The following is a 15,432-nucleotide window of genomic DNA, read 5'->3' on the forward strand; positions in this document are numbered from 1 at the left end:
GGGGAGCGAAGGCCAATGGAATCACGGGGATGGTGAGGCGGCGGCCAATGGAATCATGGGGATGGTGAGGCGGAGGCCAATGGAATCACAGGGATGGTGAGGCGGCAGCCAATGGGGATGGTGAGACGCCGGCCAATGGAATCGCGGCGATGGTGAGGCGATGGCCAATGGGGATGGTGAGGCGCCGGCCAATGGAATCGCGGGGATGGTGAGGCGGCGGCGGCCAATGGAATCGCGGGGATGGCGAGGCGGCTGCCAATGGAATCGCGGGGATGGTGAGGCGACGGCCAATGGGGATGGTGAGCCGGCAGCCAATGGGCGCGGGGGCGGTGAGCGGAGCGTGGGCTGCGGGGCCCGGCCGCCGACAATGAGCGGCTCCCGGGAGGCCAAACGTGAGTGGGATCGATCGATCGGTGGGTGTGGAGCGGGGGATACGGCAATCTCTGGCTTACCTTCCCGTCCGCCGGCCCGGAGCGGCGCTGCTCTGCTCTGCCCTGCCGGCCGGAGCGGGGAGCGGACCCCGGGCCGGGCCGGGCCGCCATGATGAGCTGCTGCCCTGGAGACCAGGCTTGACCCCAACGTGACCAGTGACCTCCAACCCCCAGGGGTCAGAGTGCCACCCAGCTTGGCCCCAGGGCAGCAATGGCCTGAGATGAGGAAGCCCTGGACTGCCCCCAGTGTGGCACCCAGGGACCGTGTAGTGCATGTCCACAGACCCCTGAAGGTAGCAGGACAGCTAGATAATTCCTGCATACGGGATACTTGTCATTATTAGCCGAGGCATAGAATATAAGAGCTTCAACTGTATAAAACACTAGTTAGACCGCAGCTAGAGTACTGCGTGCAGTTCTGGTCACCGCATTACAGGAAGGATGTGATTGCACTAGAGAGGGTGCAGAGGAGATTTATGAGGATGTTGCCAGGAGTAGAGAATCTTCGCTATGAGGAAAGATTGGATAGGCTGGGTCTGTAAGCTGAGGGCATAGATAAAGTGGCTAGAAAGGACCTATTTACCTTAGGGTCAAAAACCAGGGGGCACAGATTTAAAGTAATTGGTAGAAGGATTAGAGGGGAGTTGAGGGGAAATTTCTTCACCCAGAGGGTGGTGGGGGTCTAGAACTCACTGCCTGAAAGAGTGGGAGAGGCAGAAACCCTCATCACATTTAAAAAGTACTTGGATGTGCACTTGAAGTGCCGAAACCTACAGGGCTACGGACCAAGAGCTGGAAAGTAGGATTAGGTGGAGCGCTCTGTCGGCCGGCACGGACACGATGGGCCGAATGGCCTCCTGTGCTGTAAATGTCTATGATTCTAGGGCTGCCACACACTGCATTAAGGACATAAAGACAAACTTGCATTTCTATAACCACAACAGGAAATGCTGGAGACACTCCGCAGGTCAGGCAGCGTCTGTGGAGAGAGAAACAGAGTTAACGTTTCAGATCGATGGCCTTTCGTCAGAGCTGGGAAAAGCTGGAGATGGAACAGATTTTTAAGCAAGGGTAGGGGCAGGGAAAGGGGGGAGGGGAGGAAAGAACAAAAGGGAAGGTCTGTGATAGGGTGGAAGGCAGGAGAGATGAAGAGACAAAAGGGATGATGGTGCGAGGCAATAGGAGTTGGTAATGGGACAGGTTAAGAAACAAAAGATGACTCGAGAGGAGGTGTAATTGGGAATGGCAGAATGATCAACAGCTGCCCTGTGAGAGAATAAAGAAAACATAGGGGCCGAGGTTATGATCTGAAATTGTTGAACTCGATGTTGAGCCCAGAGTGCACAATCGAAAGATGAGGTGCTGTTCCTCGAGCTTATATTGAGCTTCATTGGAACAGTGTAAGAGGCCGAGGACCGAGAGGTCAGAGTGGGAGTGGAGCAGAGAATTAAAGTGACAGGCGACCGGAAGCTCGGGGTCACCCTTACGGACTGAATGGAGGCGTTCCGCAAAGTGGTCACCCAATGTAGAGGAGACCACAGTGAGCAGCGAATACAGTGTACTAAATTGCAAGAAGTACAAGTAAATCGCTGTTTCACCTGGAAGGGGTGTTTGGGGCCCTGGACAGTGGGAGGGAGGAGGTAAAAGGGCAGGTGTTGCATCTCCTGCGCTTAAATTTCTATAGCTCCTGTCACAGCCTCAGGACGCCTCAAAGTGCTTTCCAGCCAATAAAGTGCAGTGTAGTCACTGTTGTAATGTAGGACAGGCAGCAGCCAATTTGCACACAGCAAGCTCCCACAGCAAGTTCTGACAAGATATTAAAGGGATCTGATAGGGTAGATAGAGAGAAACTATTTCCGCTGGTTGGGGATTCTCAGACTAGGGGGCAGAGTCTAAAAATTAGAGCCAGACGTTTCAGGAGTGAAATTAGGAAACACTTCTACACACAAAGGGTGGTAGAAATTTGGAACTCTCTTTCGCAAACGGCAATTGATGCTAGATCAGTTGTTAATTTTAAATTGGAGATTGATAGATTTTTGTTAACCAAAGGTATTAAGGGATGTGGGCCAAATGCGGATATATGGAGTTAGGTCACAGATCAGCCATGATCTGATTGAATGGTGGAACAGGCTGGAGGGGCTCAATGGCCTCCTCCTGCTCCTGTGTTCCTAAACAGCAATGTGATAATGACCAGATAATTTTTTTTATGATGTTGATTGAGGGATAAATATTGGCCCAGGGACACCAGGAATAATTCTTCTTCTAAATAATGTCATGAGATCTTTTACGTCCACCTCAGAGAAAAGACGGGGCCTCGGTTTTAACATCTCTTCCGAAAGACGTCACCTTCGACAGTGCAGCACTCCCTCAGTACTGACCCTCCGACAGTGCGGCGCTCCCTCAGTACTGCCCCTCCGACAGTGCAGCGCTCCCTCAGTACTGCCCCTCCGACAGTGCGGCGCTCCCTCAGTACTGCCCCTCCGACAGTGCAGCACTCCCTCAGTACTGCCCTTCCGACAGTGCAGCGCTCCCTCAGTACTGCCCCTCTGACAGTGCAGCGCTCCCTCAGTACTGCCCCTCCGACAGTGCAGCGCTCCATCAGTACTGCCCCTCCGACTGTGCAGCGCTCCCTCAGTACTGCCCCTCCGACAGTGCAGCGCTCCCTCAGTACTGCCCCTCCGACAGTGCGGCGCTCCCTCAGTACTGCCCCTCTGACAGTGCAGCGCTCCCTCAGTACTGCCCCTCCGACAGTGCAGCGCTCCCTCAGTACTGCCCCTCTGACAGTGCGGCGCTCCCTCAGTACTGCCCCTCCGACAGTGCGGCGCTCCCTCGGTACTGCCCCTCCGACAGTGCGGCGCTCCCTCAATACTGCCCCTCCGACAGTGCAGCGCTCCCTCAGTACTGCCCCTCCGACAGTGCTGCGCTCCCTCAGTACTGCCCCTCCGACAATGCAGCACTCCCTCAGTACTGCCCCTCTGACAGTGCAGCGCTCCCTCAGTACTGCCCCTCCGACAGTGCAGCGCTCCCTCAGTACTGCCCCTCCGACAGTGCAGCGCTCCCTCAGTACTGCCCCTCCGACAGTGCAGCACTCCCTCAGTACTGCCCTTCCGACAGTGCAGCGCTCCCTCAGTACTGCCCCTCTGACAGTGCAGCGCTCCCTCAGTACTGCCCCTCCGACAGTGCAGCGATCCCTCAGTACTGCCCCTCCGACAGTGCAGCGCTCCCTCAGTACTGCCCCTCCGACAGTGCAGCGCTCCCTCAGTACTGCCCCTCCGACAGTGCGGCGCTCCCTCAGTACTGCCCCTCCGACAGTGCAGCGCTCCCTCAGTACTGCCCCTCCGACAGTGCGGCGCTCCCTCGGTACCGCCCCTCCGACAGTGCGGCGCTCCCTCAATACTGCCCCTCCGACAGTGCAGCGCTCCCTCAGTACTGCCCCTCCGACAGTGCTGCGCTCCCTCAATACTGCCCCTCCGACAGTGCAGCGCTCCCTCAGTACTGCCCCTCCGACAGTGCTGCGCTCCCTCAGTACTGCCCTTCCGACAGTGCAGCGCTCCCTCAGTACTGCCCCTCTGACAGTGCAGCGCTCCCTCAGTACTGCCCCTCCGACAGTGCAGCGATCCCTCAGTACTGCCCCTCCGACAGTGCAGCGCTCCCTCAGTACTGCCCCTCCGACAGTGCAGCGATCCCTCAGTACTGCCCCTCCGACAGTGCAGCGCTCCCTCAGTACTGCCCCTCCGACAGTGCAGCGCTCCCTCAGTACTGCCCCTCCGACAGTGCTGCGCTCCCTCAGTACTGCCCCTCCGACAGTGCAGCACTCCCTCAGTACTGCCCTTCCGACAGTGCAGCGCTCCCTCAGTACTGCCCCTCTGACAGTGCAGCGCTCCCTCAGTACTGCCCCTCCGACAGTGCAGCGATCCCTCAGTACTGCCCCTCCGACAGTGCAGCGCTCCCTCAGTACTGCCCCTCCGACAGTGCAGCGCTCCCTCAGTACTGCCCCTCCGATAGTGCAGCGCTCCCTCAGTTCCGCACTGGGAGTGTCAGCCCAGATTTATGTGCTCAAGCTCCTGGAATGGGACTTGAACCCACGACCTTCTGACTCGGAGGCGAGTGTGCTACCTACTGAAACCCTTTCTGGGGATGAGACCACGTGTGTATTGTTTTAATATATCGGGACATTGAGCAGAAGCTGAAAGAAATACTGATGAATTTGAACAGGGCACTGTTTAAGTCACAGTTGTGGTGCGGTGGTTATGTTGCTGGTCTGTTAATCCAGATGTCTGGACGAGTAATCCAGAAAAGTTGTGAATTTGCATTCATTATCCTGACATCAAGAGCTAGTATCAGTAATGGGGACCATGAAACTACCGGATTGTTGTAAAAACCCATCTGGTTCACTAATGTCCTTTAGGGAAGGAAATCTGCCGTCCTTACCCGGTCTGGCCTATATGTGACTCCAGTCCCACACCAATGTGGTTGACTCTGAACTGCCCTTTGAAGTGGCCCAGCAAGCCACTCCGTTGGATCACAACAACTTACATTTATATAGCGCCTTTAAACATAGACGATAGGAGCAGGAGTTGGCCATTCGGCCCCTCGAGCCTGCTCCGCCATTCAATGCGATCATGGCTGATCATCCAATTTCAGTACCCTGTCCCTGCTTTCTCCCCATACCCCTTGATCATTTTAGCCTTAAGAAATATATCCAACTCCTTCTTAAATATATTTAATGAATTGGCCTCTACTGCCTTCTGCAGTAGAGAATTCCACAGGTTCACCACTCTCTGGGTGAAGAAATTCCACCTCATCTCTGTCCTAAATGGCCTACCCCTTATCCTTAGACTGTGACCCCTGGTTCTGGACTCCCCGACCATCGGGAACATCCTTCCTGCATCTAGTCTGTCCAGTCCTGTCAGAATTTTATAAGTTTCAATGAGATCCCCTCTCAATCTTCTAAACTCCAGCGAGTATAAGCCCAATTGACCCAATCTCTCCTCATACATCATTCCTGCCATCCCAGGTGTCAGTCTGGTGAATCTTCGCTGCACTCCCTCCATGGCAAGAACATCCTTCCTCAGATAAGGCGACCAAAACTGCACACAATAGTCAAGGTGCGGTCTCACCAAGGCCCTGTACAACTGCAGCAAGACATCCTTGTTCCTGTACTCGAATCCTCTCGCTACGAAGGCCAACATACCATTTGCCTTCTGAACCGCCTGCTGCACCTGCATGCTTCAGCGACTGGTGCACAAGGTCTCGTTGCACTTCCCCTTCTCCCAATAACGCAGTAAAACATCCCAAGGTGCTTAACAAGAGCATTTTCAATAAAAATTTGACACTGAGCCACATAAGGAGATATTGGGGCAGGCTTGGTCAAAGAGGACGGTTTTAGGGAGCGTCTTAAAGGAGGAGAGAGAGGCGGAGCCGTTTAAGGACAGAATTGCAATCTTAGGGCCCAGGCAGCTGAAGGCACGGCTGCCAATGGTGGAGCGATTTAAAATCGGGGCTGCCCAAGAGGGCAGAATTGGAGGAGCGCAGAGATCTCGGGGGGTGAGGCGGGGGTTGGTTGTGGGGCTGGAGGAGATTACAGAGATTGGGAGGAGTGAGGGATTTGAAAAGGATGGCAAATTTAAAATAGTGATGTTGCTGGACCGGGAGCAAATGTAGGTCAGCGAGCACAGGGGGTGATGGGTGAACGGGACTCGGTGCGAGTTAGGACACGGGGCAGTGAGCACAGGGGGTGATGGGTGAACGAGACTGGGTGTGAGTTAGGACACGGGGCAGTGAGCACAGGGGGTGATGGGTGAACGGGACTGGGTGCGAGTTAGGACACGGGGCAGTGAGCACAGGGGGTGATGGGTGAACGAGACTGGGTGTGAGTTAGGACACGGGGCAGTGAGCACAGGGGGTGATGGGTGAACGGGACTGGGTGTGAGTTAGGACACGGGGCAGTGAGCACAGGGGGTGATGGGTGAACGGGACTGGGTGTGAGTTAGGACACGGGGCAGCGAGCACAGGGGGTGATGGGTGAACGGGACTGGGTGCGAGTTAGGACACGGGGCAGTGAGCACGGGGTGATGGGTGAACGGGACTGGGTGCGAGTTAGGACACGGGGCAGTGAGCACAGGGGTTGATGGGTGAACGGGACTGGGTGTGAGCTAGGACACGGGGCAGTGAGCACAGGAGTGATGGATGATCGGGACTGGGTGTGAGTTAGGACACGGGGCAGTGAGCACAGGGGGTGATGGGTGAACGGGACTGGGTGTGAGTTAGGACACGGGGCAGTTAGCACAGGGGTGATGGATGATCGGGACTGGGTGTGAGTTAGGACACGGGGCAGTGAGCACAGGGGGTGATGGGTGAACGGGACTGGGTGAGAGTTAGGACACGGGGCAGTCAGCACGGGGTGATGGGTGAACGGGACTGGGTGTGAGTTAGGACACGGGGCAGTGAGCACAGGGGGTGATGGGTGAACGGGACTGGGTGTGAGTTAGGACACGGGGCAGTGAGCACAGGGGGTGATGGGTGAACGGGACTGGGTGTGAGTTAGGACACGGGGCAGTGAGCACAGGGGGTGATGGGTGAACGGGACTGGGTGTGAGTTAGGACACGGGGCAGCAAGCACAGGGGGTGATGGGTGAACGGGACTCGGTGCAAGTTAGGACACGGGGCAGTGAGCACAGGGGGTGACGGGTGAATGGGACTGGGTGTGAGTTGGAACACGGGGCAGTGAGCACGGGGTGATGGGTGAACGGGACTGGGTGTGAGTTAGGACACGGGGCAGTGAGCACAGGGGGTGATGGGTGAATGGGACTGGGTGCGAGTTAGGACATGGGGTAGTGAGCACAGGGGGTGATGGGTGAACGGGACTGGGTGTGAGTTAGGACACGGGGCAGTGAGCACGGGGTGATGGGTGAACGGGACTCGGTGCGAGTTAGGACACGGGGCAGTGAGCACGGGGTGATGGGTGAACGGGACTGGGTGTGAGTTAGGACACTGGGCAGTGAGCACGGGGGTGATGGGTGAACGGGACTGGGCGTGAGTTAGGACACGGGGCAGTGAGCACGGGGTGATGGGTGAACGGGACTGGGTGTGAGTTAGGACACGGGGCAGTGAGCACGGGGTGATGGGTGAACGGGACTGGGTGTGAGTTAGGACACGGGGCAGTGAGCACAGGGGGTGATGGGTGAACAGGACTGGGTGCGAGTTAGGACACGGGGCAGCGAGCACAGTGGGTGATGGGTGAACGGGACTGGGTGTGAGTTCGGACACGGGGCAGTGAGCACGGGGTGATGGGTGAACGGGACTGGGTGCGAGTTAGGACACGGGGGCAGTGAGCACGGGGTGATGGGTGAACGGGACTGGGTGTGAGTTAGGACACGGGGCAGCGAGCACAGTGGGTGATGGGTGAACGGGACTGGGTGTGAGTTAGGACACGGGGCAGTGAGCACGGGGTGATGGGTGAACGGGACTGGGTGCGAGTTAGGACACGGGGGCAGTGAGCACAGGGGGTGATGGGTGAACGGGACTGGGTGTGAGTTAGGACATGGGGCAGTGAGCACAGGGGGTGATGGGTGAACGGGACTGGGTGCGAGTTAGGACACGGGGTAGTGAGCACAGGGGGTGATGGGTGAACGGGACTGGGTGTGAGTTAGGACACGGGGCAGTGAGCACGGGGTGATGGGTGAACGGGACTGGGTGTGAGTTAGGACACGGGGCAGCGAGCACAGTGGGTGATGGGTGAACGGGACTCGGTGCGAGTTAGGACACGGGGCAGTGAGCACAGGGGGTGATGGGTGAACGGGACTGGGTGTGAGTTAGGACACTGGGCAGTGAGCACAGGGGGTGATGGGCGAACGGGACTGGGCGTGAGTTAGGACACGGGGCAGTGAGCACAGGAGGTGATGGGTGAACGGGACTGGGTGTGAGTTAGGACACGGGGCAGTGAGCACAGGGGTTGATGGGTGAACGGGACTGGGTGCGAGTTAAGACACGGGGCAGTGAGCACAGGGGGTGATGGGTGAACGGGACTGGGTGTGAGTTAGGACATGGGGCAGTGAGCACAGGGGGTGATGGGTGAACGGGACTGGGTGTGAGTTAGGACACGGGGCAGTGAGCACGGGGTGATGGGTGAACGGGACTGGGTGCGAGTTAAGACACGGGGCAGTGAGCACGGGGTGATGGGTGAACGGGACTGGGTCTGAGTTAGGACATGGGGCAGTGAGCACAGGGGGTGATGGGTGAACGGGACTGGGTGTGAGTTAGGACACGGGGCAGTGAGCACAGGGGGTGATGGGTGAAAGGGACTGGGTGTGAGTTAGGACACGGGGCAGTGAGCACAGGGGGTGATGGCTGAACGGGACTGGGTGTGAGTTAGGACACGGGGCAGTGAGCACAGGGGGTGATGGGTGAACGGGACTGGGTGTGAGTTAGGACACGGGGCAGTGAGCACAGGAGGTGATGGGTGAACGGGACTGGGTGTGAGTTAGGACACGGGGCAGCGAGCACAGTGGGTGATGGGTGAACGGGACTGGGTGTGAGTTAGGACACGGGGCAGTGAGCACGGGGTGATGGGTGAACGGGACTGGGTGCGAGTTAGGACACGGGGGCAGTGAGCACAGGGGGTGATGGGTGAACGGGACTGGGTGTGAGTTAGGACACGGGGCAGTGAGCACAGGGGGTGATGGGTGAACGGGACTGGGTGCGAGTTAGGACACGGGGTAGTGAGCACAGGGGGTGATGGGTGAACGGGACTGGGTGTGAGTTAGGACACGGGGCAGTGAGCACGGGGTGATGGGTGAACGGGACTGGGTGTGAGTTAGGACACGGGGCAGCGAGCACAGTGGGTGATGGGTGAACGGGACTGGGTGCGAGTTAGGACACGGGGCAGTGAGCACAGGGGGTGATGGGTGAACGGGACTGGGTGTGAGTTAGGACACTGGGCAGTGAGCACAGGGGGTGATGGGCGAACGGGACTGGGCGTGAGTTAGGACACGGGGCAGTGAGCACAGGGGGTGATGGGTGAACGGGACTGGGTGTGAGTTAGGACACGGGGCAGTGAGCACAGGGGGTGATGGGTGAACGGGACTGGGTGCGAGTTAAGACACGGGGCAGTGAGCACAGGGGGTGATGGGTGAACGGGACTGGGTCTGAGTTAGGACATGGGGCAGTGAGCACAGGGGGTGATGGGTGAACGGGACTGGGTGTGAGTTAGGACACGGGGCAGTGAGCACAGGGGGTGATGGGTGAACGGGACTTGGTGTGAGTTAGGACACGGGGCAGTGAGCACAGGGGGTGATGGGTGAACGGGACTTGGTGTGAGTTAGGACACGGGGCAGTGAGCACGGGGTGATGGGTGAACGGGACTGGGTGTGAGTTAGGACACGGGGCAGTGAGCACGGGGTGATGGCTGAACGGGACTGGGTGTGAGTTAGGACACGGGGCAGTGAGCACAGGGGGTGATGGGTGAACGGGACTGGGTGTGAGTTAGGACACGGGGCAGTGAGCACAGGAGGTGATGGGTGAACGGGACTGGGTGTGAGTTAGGACACGGGGCAGTGAGCACAGGGGGCGATGGGTGAACGGGACTGGGTGCGAGTCAGGACACGGGGCAGTGAGCACAGGGGTGATGGGTGAACGGGACTGGGTGTGAGTTAGGACACGGGGCAGTGAGCACAGGGGGTGATGGGTGAACGGGACTGGGTGTGAGTTAGGACACGCCGCAGTGAGCACGGGGTGATGGGTGAACGGGACTGGGTGTGAGTTAGGACATGGGGCAGTGAGCACAGGGGGTGCTGGGTGAACGGGACTGGGTGTGAGTCAGGACACGGGGCAGTGAGCACGGGGTGCTGGGTGAACGGGACTGGGTGTGAGTCAGGACACGGGGCAGCGAGCACAGGGGGTGATGGGTGAACGGGACTGGGTGTGAGTTAGGACACGGGGCAGTGAGCACGGGGTGATAGGTGAACGGGATTGGGTGCGAGTTAGGACACTGGGCAGTGAGCACGGGGTGATGGGCGAACGGGACTGGGTGCGAGTTAGGACACGGGGCAGTGAGCACAGGGGGTGATGGGTGAACGGGACTGGGTGTGAGTTAGGACACGGGGCAGTGAGCACAGGGGGTGATGGGTGAACGGGACTGGGTGCGAGTTAGGACACGGGGCAGTGAACACAGTGGGTGATGGGAGAACGGGACTGGGTGCGAGTTAGGACACGGGGCAGTGAGCACGGGGTGATGGGTGAACGGGACTGGGTGTGAGTTAGGACACGGGGCAGTGAGCACGGGGTGATGGGTGAACGGGACTGGTTGCGAGTTAGGACACGGGGCAGTGAGCACAGGGTGTGATGGGTGAACGGGACTGGGTGTGAGTTAGGACACGGGGCAGTGAGCACAGGGTGATGGGTGAACGGGACTGGGTGCGAGTTAGGACACGGGGCAGTGAGCACAGGGGGTGATGGGTGAACGGGACTGGGTGTGAGTTTGGACACAGGGCACTGAGCACAGGGGGTGATGGGTGAACGGGACTGGGTGTGAGTTAGGACACGGGGCAGTGAGCACGGGGTGATGGGTGAACGGGACTGCGTGCGAGTTAGGACACGGGGCAGTGAGCACAGGGGGTGATGGGCGAACGGGACTGGGTGTGAGTTCGGACACGGGGCAGTGAGCACAGGGGGTGCTGGGTGAACGGGACTGGGTGTGAGTTAGGACACGGGGCAGTGAGCACGGGGTGATGGGTGAACGGGACTGGGTGCGAGTTAGGACACGGGGCAGTGAGCACAGGGGGTGATGGGTGAACGGGACTGGGTGCGAGTTAGGACACGGGGCAGTGAGCACAAGGGGTGATGGGCGAACGGGACTGGGTGTGAGTTAGGACACGGGGCAGTGAGCACAGGGGTTGATGGGTGAACGGGACTGGGTGTGAGTTAGGACACGGGGCAGTGAGCACAGGGGGTGATGGGTGAACGGGACTGGGTGCGAGTCAGGACACGGGGCAGTGAGCACAGGGGGTGATGGGTGAACGGGACTGGGTGTGAGTTAGGACACGGGGCAGTGAGCACAGTGGGTGATGGGTGAACGGGACTGGGTGTGAGTTAGGACACGGGGCAGTGAGCACAGGGGGTGATGGGTGAACGGGACTGGGTGTGAGTTAGGACACGGGGCAGTGAGCACAGAGGGTGATGGGTGAACGGGACTGGGTGTGAGTTAGGACACGGGGCAGTGAGCACAGGGGGTGATGGGCGAACGGGACTGGGTGTGAGTTAGGACACGGGGCAGTGAGCACAGGGGGTGATGGGTGAACGGGACTGGGTGCGAGTTTGGACACGGGGCAGTGAGCACGGGGTGATGGGTGAACGGGACTGGGTGTGAGTCAGGACACGGGGCAGTGAGCACAGGGAGTGATGGGTGAACGGGACTGGGTGTGAGTTAGGACACGGGGCAGTGAGCACAGGGGGTGATGGGTGAACGGGACTGGGTGCGAGTTAGGACACGGGGCAGTGAGCACAGGGGGTGATGGGTGAACGGGACTGGGTCTGAGTTAGGACACGGGGCAGTGAGCACAGGGGGTGCTGGGTGAACGGGACTGGGTGTGAGTTAGGACACGGGGCAGTGAGCACAGGGGGTGATGGGTGAACGGGACTGGGTGTGAGTTAGGACACGGGGCAGTGAGCACAGGGGGTGATGGGTGAACGGGACTGGGTGCGAGTTAGGACACGGGGCAGTGAGCACAGGGGGTGATGGGCGAACGGGACTGGGTGTGAGTCAGGACACGGGGCAGTGAGCACGGGGTGCTGGGTGAACGGGACTGGGTGTGAGTTAGGACACGGGGCAGTGAGCACGGGGTGATGGGTGAACGGGACTGGGTGCGAGTTAGGACACGGGGCAGTGAGCACAGGGGGTGATGGGCGAACGGGACTGGGTGTGAGTTAGGACACGGGGCAGTGAACACGGGTGATGGGTGAACGGGACTGGGTGTGAGTTAGGGCACGGGGCAGTGAGCACAGGGGGTGATGGGTGAACGGGACTGGGTGTGAGTTAGGACACAGGGCACTGAGCACAGGGGGTGATGGGTGAACGGGACTGGGTGTGAGTTAGGACATGGGGCAGTGAGCACGGGGTGATGGGTGAACGGGACTGGGTGCGAGTTAGGACACGGAGCAGTGAGCACAGGGGGTGATGGGTGAACGGGACTGGGTGTGAGTCAGGACACGGGGCAGTGAGCACAGGGTGATGGGTGAACGGGACTGGGTGTGAGTTAGGACACGGGGCAGTGAGCACAGGGGGTGATAGGTGAACGGGACTGGGTGCGAGTTAGGACACGGGGCAGTGAGCACAGGGGGTGATGGATGAACGGAACTGGGTGCGAGTTAGGACACGGGGCAGTGAGCACAGGGGGTGATGGGTGAACGGGACTGGGTGCGAGTTAGGACACGGGGCAGTGAGCACAGGGGGTGATGGGTGAACGGGACTGGTTGCGAGTTAGGACACGGGGCAGTGAGCACAGGGGGTGATGGGTGAACGGGACTGGGTGTGAGTTAGGACACGGGGCAGTGAGCACAGGGGGTGATGGGTGAACGGGACTGGGTGCGAGTTAGGACACGGGGCAGTGAGCACAGGGGGTGATGGGTGAACGGGACTGGGTGCGAGTCAGGACACGGGGCAGTGAGCACAGGGGGTGATGGGTGAACGGGACTGGGTGTGAGTTAGGACACGGGGCAGTGAGCACAGTGGGTGATGGGTGAACGGGACTGGGTGTGAGTTAGGACACGGGGCAGTGAGCACAGGGGGTGATGGGTGAACGGGACTGGGTGTGAGTTAGGACACGGGGCAGTGAGCACAGAGGGTGATGGGTGAACGGGACTGGGTGTGAGTTAGGACACGGGGCAGTGAGCACAGGGGGTGATGGGTGAACGGGACTGGGTGTGAGTTAGGACACGGGGCAGTGAGCACAGGGGGTGATGGGTGAACGGGACTGGGTGTGAGTTAGGACACGGGGCAGTGAGCACAGGGGGTGATGGGTGAACGGGACTGGGTGTGAGTTCGGACACGGGGCAGTGAGCACAGAGGGTGATGGGTGAACGGGACTGGGTGTGAGTTAGGACACGGGGCAGTGAGCACAGGGGGTGATGGGTGAACGGGACTGGGTGTGAGTTAGGACACGGGGCAGTGAGCACAGGGGGTGATGGGTGAACGGGACTGGGTGTGAGTTAGGACACGGGGCAGTGAGCACCGGGGGTGATGGGTGAACGGGACTGGGTGCGAGTTAGGACACGGGGCAGTGAGCACAGGGGGTGATGGGTGAACGGGACTGGGTGTGAGTTAGGACACGGGGCAGTGAGCACAGGGGGTGATGGGTGAACGGGACTGGGTGCGAGTTAGGACACGGGGCAGTGAGCACAGGGGGTGATGGGTGAAGGGGACTGGGTGTGAGTTAGGACACGGGGCAGTGAGCACAGGGGGTGATGGGTGAACGGGACTGGGTGTGAGTTAGGACACGGGGCAGTGAGCACAGGGGGTGATGGGTGAACGGGACTGGGTGTGAGTTAGGACACGGGGCAGTGAGCACCGGGGGTGATGGGTGAACGGGACTGGGTGCGAGTTAGGACACGAGGCAGTGAGCACAGGGGGTGATGGGTGAACGGGACTGGGTGTGAGTTAGGACACGGGGCAGTGAGCACAGGGGGTGATGGGTGAACGGGACTGGGTGTGAGTTAGGACACGGGGCAGTGAGCACAGGGGGTGATGGGTGAACGGGACTGGGTGCGAGTTAGGACACGGGGCAGTGAGCACAGGGGGTGATGGGAGAACGGGACTGGGTGTGAGTTAGGACACAGGGCAGTGAGCACAGGGGGTGATGGATGAACGGGACTGGGTGTGAGTTAGGACACGGGGCAGTGAGCACAGGGGGTGATGGGTGAACGGGACAGGGTGTGAGTTAGGACACGGGGCAGTGAGCACAGGGGGTGATGGGTGAACGGGACTGGGTGTGAGTTAGGACACGGGGCAGTGAGCACAGGGGGTGATGGGTGAACGGGACTGGGTGTGAGTTAGGACACGGGGCAGTGAGCACAGTGGGTGATGGGTGAACGGGACTGGGTGTGAGTCAGGACACGGAGCAGTGAGCACAGTGGGTGATGGGTGAACGGGACTGGGTGTGAGTCAGGACACGGGGCAGCCGAGCTTTGGACGAGCTCAAGTTTACAGCGGGTAGAAAGTGGGAGGCCGGCCAGGAGAATGTTGGAATCGTCAAGTCTCGGGGAAACAAAGGCATGGGGGAGGGTTTCAGCAGCGGATGAGCTGAGGCAGGGGCGGAGTCTGGTAATTTTCCGTCGGCAGTCTTGGTGATGGTGCAGATATGTGGTCGGAAGCTCATCTCTGGGCCAAATACGACACCATGGTTCTGAATGGTCTTGTTCCGCATCAGACAGTTGCCAGGGAGAGGGACGGAGTCTGTGGTGGGGACCAAGGACAATGGCTTCGGTCTTCCCAATATTTAGTTGGAGGAAATTTCTGCTCATCCAGAATTGGAGCAGTCTGACAATTTAGAGACCGTGGAGGGGTCGAGAGAAGTGGTGGTGAGGTAGAGCTGGGTGTCGTCAGCGTACATGTGGAAGCTGACGCTGTGTTTTCGGATGATGTCGCCGAGGGGCAGCATGTAGATGAGAAATAGGAGGAGGCCGAGGATAGATCACTGGGGGACACCAGAGGTAACGATGCGGGAGCGGGAAGAGAAGTCGTTGCAGGTGATTCTCTGGCTACGATTAGATAGATAAGAATAGAACCAGGCGAGTGCAGTCCCACCCAGCTGGACGATGGTGGAGAGGCGTTGGAGGAGGATGGAGTGGTCAACTGTGTCAAAGGCTGTAGTCAGGTCGAGAAGGACGAGGAGGAATAGTTTACCTTTGTCACAGTCACAAAGGATGTCATTTGTAACTTTGATGAGAGCCGTTTCGGTACTGTGGCAAGGGCGGAAACCTGATTGGAGGGATTCAAGGACTTGAGAGC

The 15,432-nt window shown here is 59.2% G+C and overlaps 1 protein-coding gene across 2 annotated transcripts in view; it reads left to right on the forward strand.

Annotated features, from left to right (window-relative positions):
• Window positions 1-284: 284 nt before the first annotated feature.
• Window positions 285-15,432, forward strand: part of tonsl (tonsoku-like, DNA repair protein) — a 195,341-nt gene continuing 180,193 nt past the window's right edge. The window contains exon 1 of one of the 2 annotated variants that reach the window (XM_085987264.1): window positions 285-392. In XM_085987264.1, coding sequence (XP_085843390.1) covers window positions 368-392 — 25 coding nt within the window. In that variant the 5' untranslated portion in view covers window positions 285-367. Of the gene's footprint in view, window positions 414-15,432 lie in introns of both variants that reach the window. The other variant, XM_085987263.1, reaches the window with a different exon arrangement.

Source organism: Somniosus microcephalus, chromosome 5 (assembly GCF_052327205.1).
Source record: "Somniosus microcephalus isolate GS21.2 chromosome 5, FLI_Smic_1.0, whole genome shotgun sequence".
Taxonomy (NCBI): Eukaryota; Metazoa; Chordata; class Chondrichthyes; order Squaliformes; family Somniosidae; genus Somniosus; species Somniosus microcephalus.